This window comes from Pectinophora gossypiella, chromosome 5 (assembly GCF_024362695.1).
Source record: "Pectinophora gossypiella chromosome 5, ilPecGoss1.1, whole genome shotgun sequence".
Classification (NCBI taxonomy): Eukaryota; Metazoa; Arthropoda; class Insecta; order Lepidoptera; family Gelechiidae; genus Pectinophora; species Pectinophora gossypiella.
In genome coordinates, this window is record NC_065408.1 from 4,143,567 (window position 1) to 4,166,265 (window position 22,699).

Sequence of the window (22,699 nt, forward strand, 5' to 3'; positions counted from 1 at the left end):
TGAATGTTAAGGCTTTAATTCACGTTTAAGGACTTAAATTTTGCGCAGGTAAGTTTTTTTAGTTTTAGGTGTAATTGAGTCTGTCTAGCCCGGTGGGAAAAAGGCGTGAGCTTATGTTTGTATTAAGTGGATATGTACGTATTTGTGAATAGATTTTTTGTCGTTCTAGTACCTAATTCGAGCCCAAAATGCTTATTATATATTATATGTAATTCGTCCTCCGCGTTTTATACTTATAGGAATTATAATGTATATTGAGTATGTATTAGTAATTTGATATTTAGATCTACTAAAAGCGGCGCGCAAATTTATAAGACGGAACGCTAAAATGATCTCAAGTCGTTAAAAAGCTAAATAACGTAACAAATAAATGCTGAAATGTATAGAAGGGGGGTAAGCTGATTGGAATGATTGGTTCTACCATAATTCACAGAGTCTCTTTACCTAACCTGGCCTAGCCTGTTGTCTTAAATTTTGTACCGGGTGAGAGCCCTCAGAACTCCCCATTTTTCCGGCCAAGTAGTTAATGCCATGGCCAAGTAAAAAAAATACTTAACCTGGGGACATCGACAGGTCCTGTTCTTTTCCGCAGCAACTACCAATCTAATCTTCCAAGTGTCCTGCCAATCTGACCTCTGACAACACATTTTTAAGCATGTGAGAGTCTACTAAAGATACTTAAAGTAACCAAGCAATCAATAAATACACTTACGATAAAGCGTTGATTAATTCATTCAATTACGTCTAAAGCTAGCTAACAAAAAGTCTTTACTCTTTTACTTAAACATAGCTGCGTTGAACTGAATAAAAAGAGGAATCGAATTAAACGCCTGAAGCGGGGAGACTTTGTAATTAACAGCAATTTCTCTTGGAAAAGAAAACGTCCTGTTTCTATAGGCCATCCAATAAAAAACTGCGGGGTCTTTAGAGTCCTTGTTCAACTTTCCGCGAGGAGCGACTAGCGAGGCTCAGAGCAAATTACGTACAATCAAAGCGCAAAATTATTTATTTGTTTATTTGTAAACAGTGGTAAAATTATGAACCATTACTTGTCATAAGTAATTATAAAATTTATGTTTTTGTAGGTGTTTTTAGTCTCTTACAGAAACGACATATAACCAGGAAGTCTTAAGTGCAACCAATTAATTTATTACTTTGCAAGAAACTGATTGGACTTTTGCAGCTTATCGTACGTAAATCAGCTATCATTCATAATGTGCGCCGCTTACATCCTCCATGGTCTACATACAAAATCTCATGCCTATTTCCCACCGCAGAGACCATTTTATTCCATTTGCTTCGATTCTGACGTATTTCTTTTACTTCCTCCACATTCATCAATCGTTTCATACATGCACGCCGATTCAGAATAGATCGTACTGAACTTTTTCTAAGGACATTTCCAATTTGGTCAATGTACGTCCTTCTAGGTCTTCCTTTGCCAGCCCTACCACCAACCTTCGCTTTTTATACTGCTTTTGTAATCTCTATTATCTTTCATCCGCTCTACGTGCCCAAACCAACTTAGCATTCCCCTCTCAATCTTAGCCTATATCGTCTTTTACACCATATCTCTCTCTCTCATCATACAGTTTCACACTCTATCACTCAATTTAATACTGCAGATGCTACGCAACCACCTCATTTATACGGCACTAATCCTACTTTCTATCGTATAGTCTAGTGGTTAGAATTACAGTCGGCTCATGATCTGGAGTTTGATTGTTGATGAATTTGTTTCCAAAACATTTTGTGAGTCTGTTTGCTTTTGTTTATGTTTTTTGTTTGTTTACAGTATTTTGTTTTGTTTCTGTTCACAGTAAAAACATTCTAATTATGATCACCCAACATACATTTCATTTTTATAGAATTTGTTATCGAATTCATGTTTGGATCATACATATTTATCACATACTTAGCGATGAAAGTGTTTCCTGGTAAGGAAACTTACGTTCCCGAGAAACGGAAGAATGTGTTCTAACCGTTATGTTCAGAGAAGCAGTCGCTTCTGTAAAAATCGGACCTATCAAATCTTCAGGTCTGTGAAACTGCTAGGGAGGTGAATGTACAATTTGTTCGTTTCTGGAGATAGAACAGTGTTGTCGCTTTATCGCCACGATTGAATGAGACGTCTTACTGATTGTAAGGCGGACGATATACAAGCAAAGAACACTCGAGATAGATTGAAAAGGAAGTGTCGGTAAACAATTAAAGCTGGATTGCTTTACGTGGTTCTAAGAAAATGCCCTAAACTTGTTCACTTGAATGACAATGAAGATATTTTTTGGGCTTTTTATATTATTATATCACTGTGGTGTAGCTATGTAGGATTGCATCTTTTGAAGTACCTATTAAAATAAATACCTATGATCGATTTTTGCGAAATAGACCCACCGTATTAATGAACATCGTACTTAATAAAAAAATCTGTCTACATAAGATTACTTAATATTAAGAAGTCTAAACTTTATAGCTCCCAATGTAAACATAAACTTCATCATCCCCCTATCATTATCCCGTTTTTCACAGGGTCCGCTTATCTAACCTGAAGATTTGACAGGTCCGGTTTTATACAGAAGCGACTGTCTGTCTGGTCTCCCAACCCGCGAAGGGAAAACCAACCCAATACAGGTTACGTCACATACCTCCGCAAAATGCATTTCACGATGTTTTCCTTCACCGCTGAGATAATCATTTATGTAAACTTAGGAATAGCGAAGCATCGTGTGATATATTTTCCATGCGTGTATTGGAACGTGGTGCAGTTAATTATTTTTTTATACCTAATACTCTATGCTTGGGAGGGCACGTTAAGCCGTTGGTCCCGTCTATTAGCCATAAAAACACCTCCACCAACCCGCATTGGAGCAGCGTGGTGGAGTATGCTCCATACCCCCTCCGGTTGATTGAGGGGAGGCCTGTGCCCAGCAGTGGGACGTATATAGGCTGTTTATTATTATTATTATTATACCTAATACTTACTACTACTCTTATACTTAGGTACGTTTTTATACTTTGTATTTAATTATTTTTCTGATAAATCTTTACGTGACATTGTGAGGTGGTTTCATGTTTTTGATAAGAAGTTCATACAAGTGGAAATTTAACACTCCAAGTAATATCTGTCAAGAAGTGTATTCTAGGTCATAGTGAGGGATGAGTCCAAAATCTAAGTGAGCTAAATTGCTAGAAAATGGCAGCGTTATTGGATGGCATCAAGTAGCATTTGAGTTGGAAGTGCTTCTGAATTAATTCCTTGAGTGGATTAGCAATTAGCTAAATTGGACTTGTTTATAGAAAATTATTTTCGCGCTTCTTATATTTTCGAACTGAACTGAACTTCTTATATTTTTGATTTTTTTCTTATATTTTTGGCTCGGTGGCGTAGCGGCAGCGGCTACGCGCTCGGTCTGCAATTGTTGAAGTTAAGCAACTTTCGCAAAGGCCGGTCATAGGATGGGTGACCACAAAAAAAAAAAGTTTTCATCTCGAGCTCCTCCGTGCTTCGGAAGGCACGTTAAGCCGTTGGTCCCGGCTGCATTAGCAGTCGTTAATAACCATCAATCCGCACTGGGCCCGCGTGATGGTTTAAGGCCCGACCTCCCTATCCATCTATAGGGAAGGCCCGTGCCCCAGCAGTGGGGACGTTAATGGGCTGATGATGATATTTTCGAACAGTGTTAGTCTGTGCTGTTTATGAAATTATGAGTTTCAATAGGTAAGTTTAAAAACTAAAATATATTTTAGAACTCTATCGCATTAACATGTTTTGTCATTTACAATGAGACTTCGTTTTAATCTGCCAAAGAAGTTAATGTGGCATGGTTCCAAAGTATAAACTTATCATTGTTAGATATGGTCACACATCTAGTCTATTTAGTACGTAAAATACATTACACACAAACGCAAGCACTCACCTCGGTAACGCGTAGGTTACTTTATAAATCTTGCGACGGATGTAGGTCTGACTACCCCGATTGGGTTATAGTCGTGGTCTTGTGTTATGATATGTTAAGCACTCACCTGTCAGATATACTCGCAGGTAAAATGCTGTCTATAAAAATTGCATTATTGCTCCCCACTTTTTGATACGTGTCGGATCCGGAACTGTAGACCTCATCTGTGTACCTCTGGTTCGTCAGGAACAACCCTAGGTCTTCATTGCACGGCCTTTCTATCTCTATCAGCAACGGCCCTGTTGCCAGCTTCACCGACTCCATGATAGAGACGTCATATTCTATAGTCAAACTCGTCACTTGGGGACAATTTTGCAGTATGTTGTGAACCTCCGACAGTGTTTTGTTTGTGAGGGATATCTGAAAAAACATCGTTATTTCAGTCCGGAATTGACAGCCTAAATACGAACGTGAAAAATAACGTCAGTCCCAATTAAACTTTGGCCGAAAACGCATAACTCGACAAAAAGAACCGTAGTTTCGATATAAAAGGATAAAAAATAGCACGGGTATATTTATATCAACAACGTTTTTCTAACTGTAAGCTTTTCAAAAAACTAATACAGTTCCATTTTAAACGAATATTTTTTTGCGGCTACAAATAAATTCTGTTATACCGTTGAATATAAGAGGATCTTTGGCATATTTTTTTAGGAGTATTTGGATGTGTTGTATAGATACCTTTATTTTTTTTATATTTGTAAGGGATACGTCAAAATATTTAATAGTGCCAATATAGATAAAGGTAACTTCGCAGTATGGCATTATAAAAACGAGAACTAATTATTAACGTATACCTTATCCTCTTCCTTTTACTACGACAATAAATTCATGTCGCTTCTATATTTATTTATGTCCATTTTAAATAAAAAACATAATATAAAATAAATTTTATAAATATATTAAAAGTTTAATAATAATATATTTATTAAAATTTTCTTTACTACTTCTAAATAATAATTTAATATCGAAAATTGCATTCTGATGCATTGGTATAAGGGTACGGCCACACGTTACGTTGTGTGCGTTGCGATGCCTGAGCGTTGACGGTCCGTCGTTCTTCATTACAAATCACAATGACTTCATGCCATACGATGCGTTTCGAGGGTTGAGGGCCGGGATATCGTAAAAATCTGCGCCGCAAGTATTTATGTCAATTTATACTCTGGCAATTTTCTTTTGCTGAAGAATAAAATAAAAAAAAAACTTTTGGAGATAGAATACTTACATGATCCACCTTCAAAAGTCTGTCACCAGGTTTGATTCTCGAGGTATTGTACGCTGCACCACCAGGTCTGACGTGTGTCACTACAAGAGGTTGCGCGTCTAAAGACCGGCTATTAAGAACCAGGTCCGCACTGGGTGCGGAGTTCTCTGGAAGACCACCCCTGATAGTAATGCCGAGAGAACCACTGATCTTCTCAACCGGTACCTCTGCTAGCTTGGTAGTGATGTATAGGGAGTTTTGTGACGCTGAAAACGGAATTGTTGTTACAGAAATGCTACCGCTAAAAAAGATCAATGTTATTTTTTTTGCTGGACGTAGGCTTCCCCCAAGGCTCGCCACAATGACCGATCATCTACCCGCAACCAACGTTTTCTTTCCGAAGGTCATTGATCCACCATTACACACGAAATATAAATAAAGTAAAATTGACTCTTAATAATGATAAAAGATGAATAAGATATACCTACCATAATTAGGCATATAATATTCCACTTCCAAAGACGCTCTTTCTTCAACATTATCCAGCAATCGCAGAACTTCTTCATTTGTGAGTCTTGCTGTTGAGATTCCATTGACACTGCAAATTCTGTCTCCGGGAGCCAGTTTGTCTGACTCGTGCGCCACTGAGTCCTTCGTGAACCCCACAATAGACGGTACTATACCGGGCTCCGAGCGACCTGTGAACAACGAAAATAAACATAAGTATTCCAAGAATGAAAGGCAGGCAGGTCGTACAGGCAGGCAATATTGTATAAATAATTTATTTTGGTTTCTACTTTATCCATAATAACTTCTATTTTGGGATATGAATAAACATCGTTTCTTTTTTGGTGTCGTTTAATTAGAAAAACAATTTATTATTTAATGTATAGATTTTTTCTAAATCTCTTTTTCTAAGAGTTCTCAGGAATTGTTTATGAGAGAAACGACACACATACGTTGCCACTCTTGCGTTTCACGCAACGACATCGCAACTCCATTGGGCAGCATGTCGAATAACAGAGCTTCACCGCTGTGAAATCACATCGTGTGGCATTGCTTTAGCTCAAAAAGACGTAGAAGGCACAATCGATTGTTTCTGTCTTTGTAACGGCTCGCTCAACACACAATAAATACGACTACATATCGTCGTAAAGCGAATTGCGCTTTAGAAAAAATATACGCCTCATAACTCGTCAGACAACAAAGTAACTCCATGATCGTTTCCACTTTGAAGTGCTAAAGTGTATGGGTTGGCGCTAACAATCCCATAAACTGTAGTAGTTCCAACCTTCATAAAAGTATCAGAATGGCTCGTAAATATGAAGTGGCACTTCCCTTGAGCGCTCATAATTTGATAGTCATAATAGTCAGGGCGTAATGTAGTTTGTATGAATATAAAATTTGGACCCTTGCAGAGGATTTGAATATTCACGGGAAAATTTTAGTTGGTTTTGAAGTTAGCGAGGACGTTCAATGTAGACTTTGTGACTTTATTTTGGCACCCACTAGTATTTGAATGTTATGTCTGTAACTTTGCATTTAGGAGTTGAATAGATAGTTTAATTGAAATGACGCGCTAAATCACGCTTAGCATTAAACGTGATTCCAAAATGAATAAGTAAACTTAAACTCGATTACAAATAACTCGTTGTGTCGTAACTTTTTAAGAGCTATTGGAAAAACCTTTGAAGACTAACTATTCTGTCAGGGGCTTGATTTTTTAACAGTGTCAATAAAGTTTTTGCGTCTTCAGACAAATAGTGATATACAACCAAGGACAGAACTCCGACTAACTATCTAGACAATGTCATCTGAGATAAAATCACGGTAACCACTGTATAGTATCAAAATATAAAAATAACAAATAAAAATATATCTTTATTCACTAGGTAACATAGGTACACTTAGAACGTCAATTACATAACAAGCGACTGATTCGCCTAAAACTACTGCAGCTTCTCACAATGTACAGTTAGGGAAAAGAAGCTGCAAGAAAAATCTAAATTCATTAGCATTTTCTTGATCGTGTCTTTGACACCAGTCTATATAGGTAGGTACTACCTTTTCCTACTATCTTTCAACACTGCAGTTTCTCAAATTTAAAAAAAAAATTGAACATAAATTGTTTCGAATTTAGTATCTCGTACGATTAACAGAACTACCGCAGCATTACCATCCATTGCCTGTTATGTTCGTTCGAATAACCGATATTACCATGCCGTTACGTGCAAGGCACGCTTTGGACACGATTCAAATGACTTCGTTGAGACGGCTGAAGTCGTTGCGACCACAAACTGCGTGTTATCGGGTAAATAACTGTAGTTGTATGTAGATTTCTGCTAGTCCGGATTGAGGAAGTGCATACGATTTGGGTCAGGGGTTGATCGTAGATGGAATGTTCTTGGCAAGTTTGGAAAAGGTAATTCTTATTGGTAAGTATAATATATTTGAGCCGAGCGATATATTTGAGCGATTTGGGCGGTGAGCCGTGGTAGACCAGTTAATAGAACGCATGCATCTCACTTTGAGGTTGCAGATTCGAATCCAGCACAGGCCTAAACTAATGATCATCGAATTTGTTTTCGAATTCATGTTTGGATCACAAATGATTATCATGTGCTCAGCGGTGAAGGAAAACACCGTGAGGAAACCTACATTCCCGATAAATACATTTTTGGAGGTATGAGACTTAACCAGTATTGGGCTGGTCAGACAGGCAGTAGCTTCTATAAAAACCGGACCTGTCAATTCGTTAGGTTAGGTAAACGGACCCTGTGAATAATAAGGATAATGCTAAGGGGATGATGATAATATATTTAAGCAGTGAATAGTTTGAGTCGGAAGAGAAAGGACTGGTCAAGACTATTTATAATTGACGAGCATACGTAAAAAGATTTTCATGAGAGAGATCATGTTAAAATGGCTGTCCTCATGCATGGAAGACAAACAGCTAAACACGTTCTATGATTTAATTCGCTCCCAGTCCATCATAGGAACACAGTCTAAATCTATGAATGTATTACAGCTTACCAACCCCAATACAGCAATGATAGTTCACTTAATCCCACCCACGTATGAGCGACATAATCGAGGGCGGTGTATTAGCATAGATCGGATGAAAGCTTCAATCTAGCCCATTCCCAACGTCTTTGGATTTGAATAAGAATAGTTGTATTACCTTTCCACTTATTGAATTGCAACTGAAAGCAAATACAGCAGAAAAAGACGTACAAGAATCTTCCCTGGTATAAATTAATAATCAGATTAAATTAATGCCAGTAATCTCTATCGGGTGTGGTGGACTACAAGTCAGTCTTGTCGTGAGGCAGTTTCCTGCACCAAGTCTTCTCCTTGGCAGTAATACGTTCTAAACTGGGTAGATTATAGTACGTTGGAACTTTAATAATAATTTTAGCTTTCAATAATATTGTTCTCTGCTGAGTGATGATGCTTTATTGGAAATGAACGATATTTGATTTTGATTTTTTGATTGGATCAGTCAAATCTTCAGGTTAGCGCTAGGGAGAAATAGAGAAGAATGCTGCTGGAAAGATTTCTCCTGATAACATGTGATTTTGCCCACGCCAATATTAATTATAGAGGAGAGTTGTATTCATCTGTCTATCTAAAGCGTCACTTACCTAACCTGAAAGATTGAATAGACCAGACCGGTCTTTAAAGAAGCGACTGCCTCTTTTATTTACCAAATCGAATAGGGAAAACCAGCCCAAGACAGGTTAAGTCAGAGAATGTGAGATTCCTCACGATGTTTTCCTTCACCGCTGAGCACATGATGATCATTAAAATCTTATCACGAATTCGAAAACAATTTGTAAATCATAAGTTTACGTCCGTGAACTTGAAACATACGTACACCTAATAGCATACAATCGGTAATCAAATGGTTCCCTTAATCCAGTTCACGTATGAACAATAATAATCAAGAACAGTGTATTATAAGGGATTGTCTTGAAGATTCAATCAACGGGCCAATACGAACGTCTATCCTGGAAGATTTGATTGATATGGTATTGCTACACTGCTGTTATGAAATATTTGTAAATATTAAGGAACATAAGAAGCATAATATATTATACTCACTATCAATAGAAAATCAAAACACTACGCAAGTTTTTTTTTCACATGAAAACTTTAATGGATAATCGTACACGGTTTGAATGAGGTTGGTAAGGATTATTAATTACATTTTACAGTCAATATTATAAGCTTTTTCATTCTTAATGTTAATGTTCCCAATTCAAATGTAATTGAAGTCGTGTTTTATTGTTCAAAAATCGGAAAGAGTTTCGATGTATTATTCAATAATGTTTTCTTCTTCTATCGTGTGGGTTGTGAGGTTAATTACCTCATCAACCCTGGTGTCAGGATTATTATTGAGCCGCCAAAGACCCCTGTCATGGCTCATGTAACGACTGCATACTTACATCAGTAAGTAGTAACCGGGACCAACGGCTTAACGTGCCTTCCGAAGCACGGACCGTCTTACTTTTGAACAATCAGGTGGTGTGATGTCCTTACCAAACTAGGGATCACAAAGTGATTTTTGTGATATGTCCCGCCGCGATTCGAACCCGGGACCTCCGGATCGTGAGCCCAACGCTCAACCAGTGGACGACGAGGCCTTTAGTGTTTTAAAACATGCTATTGCAGTGTAGCTGGACCCTTCACAGGCGAACAGCATTCAATTATATACCTCTACAACGATGTGTCGCTTGAGGTGAGGAGGTTGGTATTGACAGGTAAGCTACGTACGAATATGGTTCACTGAGTGAAGTGAAATGGGGAGACATTTGTCCTGCATTTACACACACACCCCTACAAAATAAAGATGATGAAAGTTCATCGTGGATGTAGATAAAAGGGACTGAACAACCAGGTGTACTTTGACAAACTGTAATTAAATGGTTTTTCTTTTTCATAGCACTTACCTGTGATTAAGGAAACTCACAAAGAGAAAATTAAATGAAAACAAATCTGACTCGGACAAGACTTGAACTCGCAGTTCTTGTAGAGCCGAGACGAGCGTGTTAACCATATCACAACCGGGTCCTCCTCCTGTCCAGTCATGAATGTACCCACTTTAGGACTCTGTCGCATTAACATATTTGACATTTAGTGAGTTCAATTTGTCAAAAAAGTTGTGTGACATGGTACCAAAGTGTATATGTCGTGGCCAGATCGTAAAATTGATCATTTCATGATGTGGTCGACCATTTCATGAATTGGTCATATTTCATGAAATGGCCAACTTAAGTTGACCATATCGTTGAAATGTCAACGTTTAATGATATATCAATCAACGTTTGGCCATATCGTTAATGTAGGCGGTGTCGATGCTATGTGGTGTAATAAAAATGCGAATAGTCGATTAATTTCTTAGGTTCTAAATTATGTACCTATTCGATATGGAAAATTGAACAATAACATTGATTCATCGATTATAATATCAATCAATTTTTAAATATAATCGACGCCAGCGCCACTATCGGTGGATAATGTTACTAATTTTACGATATGATTGCCAACGTTTGGCCATATCATGAAGTAATCATGCATTTAGTTGCTCATATCGTTAAACGTTTTGTGTTCATTGATCTGGCTAAACTACATCATGATGTGGCCAACGAATGATATTCTATTTCATGAAATATGACCATTTCATGAAATGATCGAGCACATCATGAAATGATCAATTCTATGATCTAGCCACGACATATACATATTAATTAATGCTCGTGACCGTCCATGCGAAATTCTTCCGATCTATGTATCGTCATTAAGCCGCGGCCAACGCCATCTATCTAGAGTATTGAGTACTAATATTACTGCTTATTGATGACAGTGCTTATCGTAAGAATTTACCCAATCATTATCATAATTATAAAGCGCACCATAGTATTCTAAACGAATGTAAATTGCACATTTGTTCTACATAATATTCAACATTACCAGTACACAATGGAATTGAATTTCAATGTGCTTTGGGCTCTATCGGTAAGCTAATAAAGCAAGATTTACGATTGCAAATTAGGTTGGAATAGAAAATTGCAAATTTAATGTCACTTGGCACTTAGCGTGTAGATACAAAATGTTATCAAATAGTTACGGTATTGATAAAGCAATAATCGCTGGGAATTTATTAGTAGACAATTAGACGGAACATAAAATCACGTTTGCGATCCTTAATGGGGTGGACAGAGCCAACTTTCAATTTATTTTTAATTTGGTAGACAATTTGAAGCAACTTTTGATACGTAGTCCATAGTAATTATTAAGTTATATTATTGCGAAGTCAAAAGATATAAGGTAATTTGAGTAGACTCAATAATTGTAGTGATTTCCAGTCTATTTTAATAGTGATGTAATTAATGAGCAACTCTTTTCAATATATAGAAAAAAATAACACAAAGAAAAAATGAAGAGTTCACTCCTACTATCAATTTGTTCATAACATGAGTAGCCTATATACGTCCCACTACTGAGCACAGGCCTCCCCTCGATCGACCGGAGGGGATATGGAGCATACTTCACCACGCTGCCCCACTGCGGAATGATGGAGGTGCTTTTACGGCTAATAGCCGCAACCAACGTCTTAACTGCCCTCCGAAGCACGGAATCATCTTACTTTATCGGACAATTAGATGAGTCAAGCCTGCTATGTCCTTATCAAACAAAGGACAGTCTCACAAAGTGATTTCACCAATGTTGCCATCGGCAATCGAACCCGGACTTCCAGATCATGAGCCTACCGCTCTCACCACTAGACCACAGAGGCTGTCCAATTTTGCCAAGTTTAGTACATAAAACGAAGTATACCTATTTAGGATACGTAGGTACCTAAACACCCTTTTTCAGCATCACATTTCACGGCAAAATATATTATGTATTTTGCCCAAACAAAAAGTGTTTTACGATCATATTCCATCTAAGGACAGCGTCCATACATCGTTCGACCCTTCGGGCCTGTATTATGATATTATCACGTTATACGCAATAAAGTTACAACACCCTTTATATGAGTTCAGTATCGGAGTATCCAAGATATTTATAGCGATTTTTATTGACTTGTAGTGATGTAAGTATACAGGGTGTCAGTATACCATAACGAATAAAGTTTTAGAACGTCTACGTGATTGTACTTAAATCGATGGTTGGTGTGTTTCTTAACCTACGTGCAATATTGATGTGCATTGATATTCTTTCATAATATGTCATTATTATTTACTAAAATTAAAAATAACACTACATTTTAAGTGCTTTATAAAATATTTTTTATAAGTAAATTGTTTTTTGTTGTGATCGTGCCACTTCCCTGATTTAAACGCGGTAAGAACTCGTTATTATGTGTTTTAATATTTTTTATGTTCTTTTTTCGGAAATTTCACTTGATATCAACTCAGAATAGTGGTCTGAAACATCCTCCAAAGTTTTCGTCACGATGTCACTAACATCCTATATACTCTGTTGCCCGTGTTACTCGATTGCTCCGTATACGAAGGGATTGACTTCTGGATATTTATTTTGTTGAGTGTAGTGGATTCCCTTTCTTGTTGATCCACACCTTATAAAAGCTATCCTTAGCTAGTTTCTGTACCTATGGCTTTCTTTAAGTGATATTATCCACAACAATAACGCGCGTCCAGTACAATAACGCGCCCAGAGTGCTGTTGGGGCGACCGTGGCGCTGCAGTGCGTCGGGCATGTTTGCGGAGGCGCGCATTGATGACTTCTATGCCATTATGCGGAAGCGCAGCGCCTCCTTGCTGTCGCGGCTCCGCGGCGTTACCAACACCATTCTGAGTGTGTTCGCTGATAAGTGGGACTCCCCATTGCTGCGCCGATGGGTGAAGCTCCACCTCTCTTAAGTTTTCATTTGCTCTGTTTTATACTAACCCTAGATTTAAGTTTGCATTGTTACTAACATCTATGGACCTGTGTCTGAAAATAAATAATTTGAATTTGAATTTGAATTATGTACTAGACTTAGTATTATTATTATTATTATTGCGTATGGCAGACAAAAATAAAATAACCTGCGTGGATCATTATATCCAGCTGAAGTTCCCCTAACCAAGTCTCCGCCGCATCCGTCACATAGTGCAGCTCGGCTATACCACTTGGGAACCGGTGCAGAGGGCACTCGTTCACTATGTGAGATACGGTTTGATCCGGGTGACCACACTCACAGTGTGGTAACTCCTTTAAGCCCCATTTATGTAGGTGATGGTTTGACTGTCCGTGGTTGGTCCTACATCGGTTCAGTCGGGTCCAGATTTTTCGCTTGGAATCAAAGCCAGGGACCCTCCGCTAGACTTAGTAGTCACTAAATATAATGCACACCGAGCTTAAAAAAGAGGCAATCGGCTAATTTCAGCTGAGTATGGCGTCATCACTAACATGTAGCGTTTTATCAATGACTGGTCAGCCGATGTAGTTCACTCAAAATTATACAAAAAAACCGTGGCAAGATAAGAGCGAAGGAACAGAACACCCTCTACAGAATTCCTGTAATAAGAGCTGTTCGCTCCTGTTATTTAAGATTAATCTTGGAGGGGAACAGGAATAGAGGGGAGGAGATATACGGCAACCCCCCGGTATCACTGTGTTCACAGCACTTTGGAGCGTTCTGCATGTAAATGCGGTCGCGGTACAATTTGAATATTTGACGTTACGACGCGACAGATACGACGTTTGCCACCAGAATTTCCGCCTTAAATAAAATTTAAGTAAATGTAAAAGTAAATGCATGCAATTAGGTTCCTCGAGCGGCAGCGGAGCGGTAGCTCGGTGGCGCAGTGGTAAACGCGCTCGGTCTGCGATTGTTGAAGTTAAGCAACTTTCGCAAAGGCCGGTCATAGGATGGGTGACCACAAAAAAAATGTTTTCATCTCGAGCTCCTCCGTGCTTCGGAAGGCACGTTAAGCCATTGGTCCCGGCTGCATTAGCAGTCGTTAATAACCACCAATCCGCACTGGGCCCGCGTGGCCGTTTAGGCCCGATCTCCCTATCCATCCATAGGGAAGGCCCGTGCCCCAGCAGTGGGGACGTTAATGGGCTGGTGATGATGAGGTTCCTCGAGCGTGGTTAAAAATTTACGCAATAATCTATTCTATTCTGAATATGCGCGTGATATTTTTGTTTGGAGAGGTCTTGACTTAGAGAGAAGAGAGAGAAAGAGAGACGAAGAGAATGTTTATTTCGCAATAATATCAGCAAAAAAATCAGACAAAGAAACAAAAAGATCTTACATTAAAAAATAAAAGGTATAAAAATAAAAAGAAACTTACAAAAAAAAGTATGCAGTAATTTGAAACCTATGAGGAGCGTTTATACAACTGCATACATTTTATATACATTGTTTTAAGTTTACGCGGTTATTATCATAATTAAAGCACATAATAACGGGTTCTTACCGCGTTTAAATGGGGATATGAGACTCCCGATATATGGGATATCAGTCATCCCGTCATCATGGCACTTGCAACAGTGTCGAAATATCGGGAGTCTCATATCCCCATTTACACGCGGTAAGAACCCGTTATTATGTGCATTAATTATGCATACATTTTGTTAGTAACGTATCTGTGCTTGCTTATAGGTTAACACGTACTATTGTAAAAAAACGTCGAAAAGGAGAATTGAATGAAGTTTGAACGAAACCAGAGATAAATTCGAATTTTATTATGATTTGAATTAAGAATAAACTCTAAAATCTAATCAGCCAGAACGTTAATTTTGTCAATGAAGGTTGCCATTCTATCAACAGGCGTTCCACGTTTGAACGAGAATTCACTATTTTTATATTAGGCATGTTTTAACATTATAAACAATTTCAAATGCAGTTTACAAAACCAAGCTTTCACATTACTGTCACATTAAGAGGATAAACGTTCTGTGCTACAATTTCCTTCATAACTCCGCAAAGAATAATCTGATAATAAATCAAATTTTATGTGGAATAAAATTAACATTTAATTTTGCAACACTTCCTTGACACTAGTTTAAGTTCCCAGGTTTTTATCTATTTATGGTTACAATACATATGGCACTGTTTTGCCATGTATATTGTAACCATAAATTTTAATAAAGATGGTAAAATATTTGGACAACCCAGCCACGATAATTTAACACAAGTTGTATTAGAGAGAAAAGGGGGTTAACGGTGTAGAGGACGGCCCAGATGAAGTTATTTAGATCAATAAAAGCAAAAAGGCCGATGTCTCGTCATACAAGGAGATCAAAGAACTTGCAAAGGATCGACAAATCTGGAAACAGCTCCACCGACAAGAACCTAGCTCTTAAACTTTGAATGCATGATATGGCATAGAATCACAACTCTTTATAAGCGGTTATTACATTACCCTGTCCATCGGGCTACATGCGTCAAGGTCATGGATGATTACCATAGTTACTCTCCACCAACTCGCTCGAGATCGTGGTTACCATGGTTACCATGGTTACGCCCCACCGATTTGTTATTAGACCACACGATCTGATCGGCAAACTCGACTTTACCTTGACGCATCTAGCTTTTATAAAGCAACCCATAACAGAATTTACTATTAGGTAAATATTTAGGTTAGTTACGTATTGTCAGGAGTCGAAATCTATAAATCTATGTTGAGTACCAAAACGACTAACATATCAGACGACACGTAATTATAAAGCCTTTATAAGTGCATGCTAAAAATGATTTACACTTTTTATTACTTATCTCTTGATGATTTATTTTTTCGCGACAAACGATAGATGAATTCGGAAAACACGAGGATTTCAATTAATTTTCTCATGGCGTTTATCTAAAATTTGACTCCAGATTATTGCCCACGTCATTTGTCGCGTCTCGCGCGAAAGTGTAACTTATGCAGCGGGCGTTTCTAACCGTTCTCTTTTGCTGAGTAACAGAGAACGTGAGCTATCTTTAATTCAAAAGATCCGCTCGGAACACTTCTTTCCCTTAAGTGATCTGGAAAGAATCGACTTTCAAAGTGTTTAAAATGCAGCTCTAACAATCGCTTAGAAGTACGCACCTTTTACAGTGCGCGCCTAATAGACTCTTTGGAGATGTTACTGTACCATAAAAAGTATTTATAGAAAAGACAACCATACAATAAATACTTGATAATTATGAGATAAGCAATTTTGTATAACACGTGGCTTTATTACTAAGTTTTGTGTAATATTTATATTTTAAAGCAAACATCACTTCCACAGTCAAATCAAGTAATTGTCTTTGTAGAGTTTTAATTTTTTAGAGCAATTATTATTTCGTCCACAAAAAAAATACCTACAAAAAAGCTGATAAAAATCAGTCATATTATACATTTTCTGACCTTACTTATTACTTACGTCTTAATGCAATAATATCCGAGGCAAAACTACTATAAATCTAGTCAAAAATAAATGAAATCTCTATGGATTTGCGTAAAACTGAAAATTTATTTGACATTCTTTAGATTTAAATTTGGAACAAAGTAGAAGGGAAATTAAATCTCATTCAAAGTTCGAACCAAACGGTTCAGGGCTTTAAGGGTCAATGCTCTTTTATATCAAGATATTTATATACAGAAATCGTAACTATTGGTTCAAAATGAGCTTGATAATGAATTGTCAAGTAAACACAATTTTATTTATTCCAAGGTTATTGAATGACACAATTTACTATTTCTGTAACTCTTAAAGAGAGATTTTAGAATTCAACTTATAATTATTAATATATTGATTGGTGTGTGGTGTAGAAGTAAGAAAGTTAATAAGAAAAGAGGATCGATTTTAGAAGAGAAAGTTGTATTTTAAATACAAAATTCATATGCACCTATGTTTAATTTAAAAGGTAAGTATGTCAAAATATCATTTACCTCGTAGTTATTCGTATTCATCAAGACAAACTTGATGGAATCTATTTCTCAATAACAATTTTATAGTCTACGTCATTTCGCTAGGCATTATTTAAGAAAATAAATAGTTTAAACGAGTTTATCAACGACGCCTGAATAAATTACAAACTTCTCGAAAGCACAGTGACATCTGGCGGCGAAGGTCGGCAGCGAGTGTAAGAGTATTTTATTTCCCGCCATTTGCATATTATTTACAAATCTTCGCGAAGTCTCTCACAAAGTTTAATGGGAAACTTTAATCTTGTACGATGTTATGATAATTTGGATTCTACAGTTTTCATAGTAGGTTACGGAAAGCTGCGAGCACAGCGGGCAGTGCGCAGCGACAACGAAGCGGAGCGGAACGGAGCGGAGCGGAGCGGAAGCGGTGACGTAACAAACATCATCTCTAGCGTGATCCCAATTTCCACAATGTCCGCTTACCTAACCTGAAGATTTGACAAGTCCGGTTTCTTACAAAAGCCACTGCCTGTCTTGCCATCTAAACCGCAAGGGAAGGCCAGCCCTATACATGTTAAGTATGGGTTTCCACAAGAATTTTCTTCACAGCTAAACTTTTAAGATCCAACATGCATTCGGAAACTAACTCTCAAAAAAACAATGGTTACTAAGACGGGGGATAAAGTTTGAAGTTGCAGTTTTGTATGTATCATCTCCATCCTTTAATTACACCAATAGTGGCGCGAGTGGCGCGTCAGGATCTGCGTTCATCCTAAGGGTCCTCGCGAACAGCAACTTTTTACAACGGTGCAGTTTCGTAAACACGCGACTGCCGCGCCATAAACGCGCTATAGTCGCATTTGCAACGTATAACATCATCGCCTGTTTCAATGGTAACGCGTGATCGTGTCTGACAACATGGGGGAAAGAAGAGAGGATGATGCGTGAGCGGATACAGTTACACAGACAGACAACCACGTCTGCATCGCGACACAAGCGCGACAGTGGCCCCGATTCCTGCAGACACCTCCTAATTTTATTTAAAAGGAAAAGGACGGATGATTGTCAACAAGTTAATTTTAAAACGAATGAATAACCCAGGCGAATAAAATAGGCATCTCGCTGGTATGCACTCCGTTTGACGTGCTGTCTACTTAACTCTGTCGGGTTATTGGCCGATGTAAAATTTTTAGACGATTGTTTTCGATTTCTTTTTAAAATTGACGTGTGTTCCATAAATTTTATGCCTATCGATCCGTCCCTTTCTTTTCAGCGGATAAGAAAATGACAGGTATAACTTAAAATAAAATTAGATGGCATCTGCAGGAATTGCACCAGTGTCGCGTTTGTAACGTGAATGGATCGTGATTATGTGGGCGAGAGCACACAGCTAGCGAGCGCATCGCAACTGTATCGATGCAAACGCGCGACAGCATCGCGACAAAAGTCTTAGCAAAGAGCTTTGTCTTACCAACAAACTGAGAAGCTGAGTTTATCGCAGCAAAATGTCAGACACCTGATCTATTAACAAGATAAAGCATGTCTTGTTCTACTTCTAAGACAATTCTTCAGCTACAATTTCATCGTAAGCTGCGCCGTTGTTTTTGGGTCAAGTACCATCAAGAACCCACTAAAATGCCACCGCCACCGTGTTTCGTAGCCAATCCGATTGAAAATGTGATTTAAAAAATACTATTTTTATTTCAAAAACTTATTTGAAAAAAGAACTTATCGCGATTTTTATATTTTTGTAACAAAATTCTCTCAGAACTATGGATCAAATATTTAAATACAACATTATTGTGTAAAAATACTTAATGCATTTATCAACAAGTAGGTATGTAGGTAGATCTATTACTACTTCTGAAAATATTTTGTTGAAAAGCAAGAAACTGCTCAAGAAATATACTTTAAGGAACACACTTCAACTAATGCAACTAATGAATTACTTTTTATTTTGCAGGGTCGGCTAGAAGAGATCTCTTTTAAAGATACGCCCACCTTTTGGTACGTACATTTTCATTGTTTTTGTTACTTTCCTGCAATATGTGTAGAAGAAAGAATTTAATTCTCTGTAAAAAACTAAATAAATGTTTATAATACAAAAAATAATGACAGTCATTATTTACTTACGGTTTATATCAAAAGGAAAAACCCCAAGCAAAAACACAGTCGCCTATCACCTGCCGTTTTGGCAACCAACTCTGCCACCGTTGACGCATCACAGCCTATAAAATTTAAAAAGAATAATTACCTACTTCTCTTTCAACGAGGCTACAGCAAAAATAGATTAGTCGTTGCTATTGAGTTACTCTGTACTACAAGGAACGAGATTTGAATAACAATATCGAAGTGTTTTCACCTCTGAAAAAATGAGTGAATGATGCGGCGAGTTTAATGGGGACCTTTGCGCCTGGAACAACTCGGAGAGGAATGTTTGACGAATATTATTTTGTTAAGAAATATTGTAATATGTATATGTGTGTCGTAGGTTTCACCTAAATAAACTTTTTTATTATTATTATTATTATAAACGATGCCTGAAAAAAAAATATCGATTTCTCTAAAGTGCAATCTAAATCTTTATTATTGTACAAAGTGAAATTTTCTTTTGGAATAAATTAAGTAATCATTGAAATCCGAGGAGGCTCACCTTGAAATTGAATTTATAAAAGTGTTTCTTTTTCTTAGAGCAGACCATTCCTTTTTACCCGACTGGGGCCCAGGTAAAAGGAGGGTTATGTGTTTGACCGCTACGTAGGTATGTATGTGAGTATGCACGTCTGTTTCAACCTAACTTCTATACCACTTGTGAGAATATAACAAATGCTATGTGACTTCACGCTAAATTGAATGTGGCGCCCTCTGGAGGACATTTTTATTTTTCTAATTGTAGCGTGTTATCAAATGAAATGGATTAATTAAGCACATTTCAAATATGCCCTGTCCTTCCTAAGTCAGCATAGCACATTAAGTTTTGATATAAAGTGAGGCATTGGATTCAGTTTGTTATTGTGCACAAACTGAACCTGACGTTTCACTTTACGTCAAATAATTTAATGTACCATAGTACAAAACTGTATACATTTTAATATGCTCGTGACTGTACGTCCTTCACAGAAATAGTGAGAAAGTGTAACTAAAGGAACCGTGTTAAATCACCCACCTCACGCCCTAACACGCAGCGGACTTTAAACTAAAAAGTTAGGTCAAGCGTTTCTAGGAAACCAGATGTTAGCAAGTGCAACATTTTGCAACTTTCACGTTTTACTCATAAGTCCTCAGGAATAGTGGTTAGCTACGAAATAAAATGTGTACGTGTACCAAAATGGCTGAATGGACTTTGTGATTCGAAATTCGAAACAAGTCGAGTTGTTTGTGAGTCTTAATACTGCCCCATGTACTGGCCAGTAAGAATTCAAATTCAAGAACGAGTATGTAGTTCTAATTTTAAACAAATACTGGGAAGAATTCACATTTGCGGCCAACGGTTACTACCGTAACATTTAAAAAAAATACTGTATAACGTTACTATAACTTTAGATACGCCACACATACGTACATAAAACGCAAGCAAGGGAATCGGCTTATGCCCAGAAACCAGGGTCGTCAGAGCCGCAAGCAATCAGAAGACAACTTACAGCCACTTTTGAAGCAAGGTCTTTAGATGGATTCTTATTATGGACGTGCAAATGAGTTATATAACCTATTACCAGTGAATAAAAAGAATATACCTAGAGACCATTTTAAACCAGAAAAACAACATCATCGTCTTCCTAGCGTTATCCTGTTTTTTCCTGAGTCCACAGAGGATTTGACAGGTCCAAGTTTTTGCAAGAACAAGAAAAAGATAGTCTGACCGTAAAATTTACTTCGTAAACATATTCCTCGGGTGTGGGTTACTTCATGATGTATGAAGAAAACAACTAAATCATAAAACGAACGACATCCCCGAAGCCGCTACTTCAAAACCAATTTACATTTCGACATACTTGTACTTCAGAAAGACAGAGTCCGACTTCAAAAAGTCGGATGTAGTGAATCATTGTCAGAGCTACTGACTACGTGTGCTATCTTTAATTCAGAAGCTCAGCGTAAGCCACTTCACTAGAGTGGAGTATGAGATAAGCGCGAGCGAGAAGGATTAGCGTCGGATTTCGTTTGGGTTAAAGAAAATAGGTTGGCTTAGTTACCTGTATTGCATAGGTGTATATAACTAGTAGGAAATATTGGATAATGTCTGTATGAAGCTACAGCAGTAGAGTCTAAACTATCAACGGATTTTCTGTGAGAAAAGAGTGGTTATTGTGTACTGAAAGTTGACTCAATTAGATTTAAGTATTTAGTTTTGTTATGAAATTGTTTTTCGGCTGACATGGAAGCAATAAAAAAAGTTCAGCTACTTTACTTTTTATGTTATCATTTCTACCTTCCAACACACTCCGAAAAGATTGATTACTAAGTAATATGGATGATGGCCTGGTAAACGAACACAATCCAATATCAAATATTACAGCAAGATATCTTCTAATTACCATCTCAAGTCAATGAAACGCGCCTGACAATGCTATTGCGTGAACGCTCTTATACATCGCCATACGCTTGAATTTACCGCTCTACGTCTCACGCAATGGGCCGAGACAGCGTAGATTTCTAAAGGAAAATAGAAGATAAAAATAGTGAATTTCTCATAATTTACACCATACAGATATATTTTTGTCTTCCAATCCCGCTTTGTATATTTCAATATTTTTCACACGATACGAATCTCAAGTAGAGCTGTAACAGACAGAATCACAATTTTCCCCAAATGGATTCTCCTCATTTTCATTTCATTTGTGAAAGAGCCCTCACTTTGTGGCATGAGAGGATTCCTAACATTCTTTGAAGTACGGGAAACAAGTTACTGAAAAGTACTTTGTGCTATGTTAATTTTACTTCTGGTTATGGTAATTTGCTTTAAGTAAGCACTTGTTGTTTCCAATATGGCGAATAGAAGTAGTTGGGAGTAGGGTGTGTTTACAAATGTTTATCCATCAGGGTAGGTAGAGCTACAAATTATCAAATGACACCTTGCAGTCACACATGTCGCTGACGTCGCTAACTGACGTAACTGATTTTTTTGGCGAATCTTATTTCCACCCTTTGCCATTGTCAATAAGAAACGCATTATTTTTGCAAAAAAATGCAGATATGTCAGTTTGCAAAGTCACCGACCATGTTACTGAAGTCCTATGATGAATATCAAAAGGGCTTATGGAACTTTCTTCATCTTTCGTGTGATCTATCAACCCTAGTGTAAGGGATACTATTGGCTTCAGACATTCCTTTTGTCAAAGTTACGACATGTTTGGTAGGATTATGGAGCTGAAGTTATTCAATGCCTTTCCTTTTACAAACCCTTTTGAATTACAAGCTTGGTATAAAATACCAGGGGTGTAAGGTGGCAATATCGCCTAGTCACCCAAGTCAACCTCATCTGCACGCGATGCACCCTCCTGAACACCAAACGAGGCTCTGATGAAAAACTCACCTAGATGGCCAGCGAGGTGTTTTATGGCTAATACCCGTGTCATGATGAAGAAGCTAGGGGATGGTATGCGATATCGAGGCACGTTGGTGTCATTCTGAGGTTCGCCAGAAAACTTTTTTTTTTTTTTTTACGTGACTTATTG

General features: G+C 37.6%; 1 protein-coding gene across 3 annotated transcripts in view; it reads right to left on the reverse strand.

The window, feature by feature from the left end:
* LOC126366579 (glutamate receptor-interacting protein 1) overlaps positions 1-22,699 on the reverse strand; it is a 347,130-nt gene that overhangs the window by 20,606 nt on the left and 303,825 nt on the right. For all 3 annotated transcript variants that reach the window (XM_050009726.1, XM_050009725.1, XM_050009727.1), the window contains 3 exons: positions 5,652-5,861; positions 5,185-5,429; positions 4,024-4,316 (listed from right to left, as the gene is read on the reverse strand). In XM_050009726.1, the coding sequence (XP_049865683.1) occupies positions 4,024-4,316; positions 5,185-5,429; positions 5,652-5,861 (748 nt within the window). The remainder of the gene's footprint in view (positions 1-4,023; positions 4,317-5,184; positions 5,430-5,651; positions 5,862-22,699) is intronic.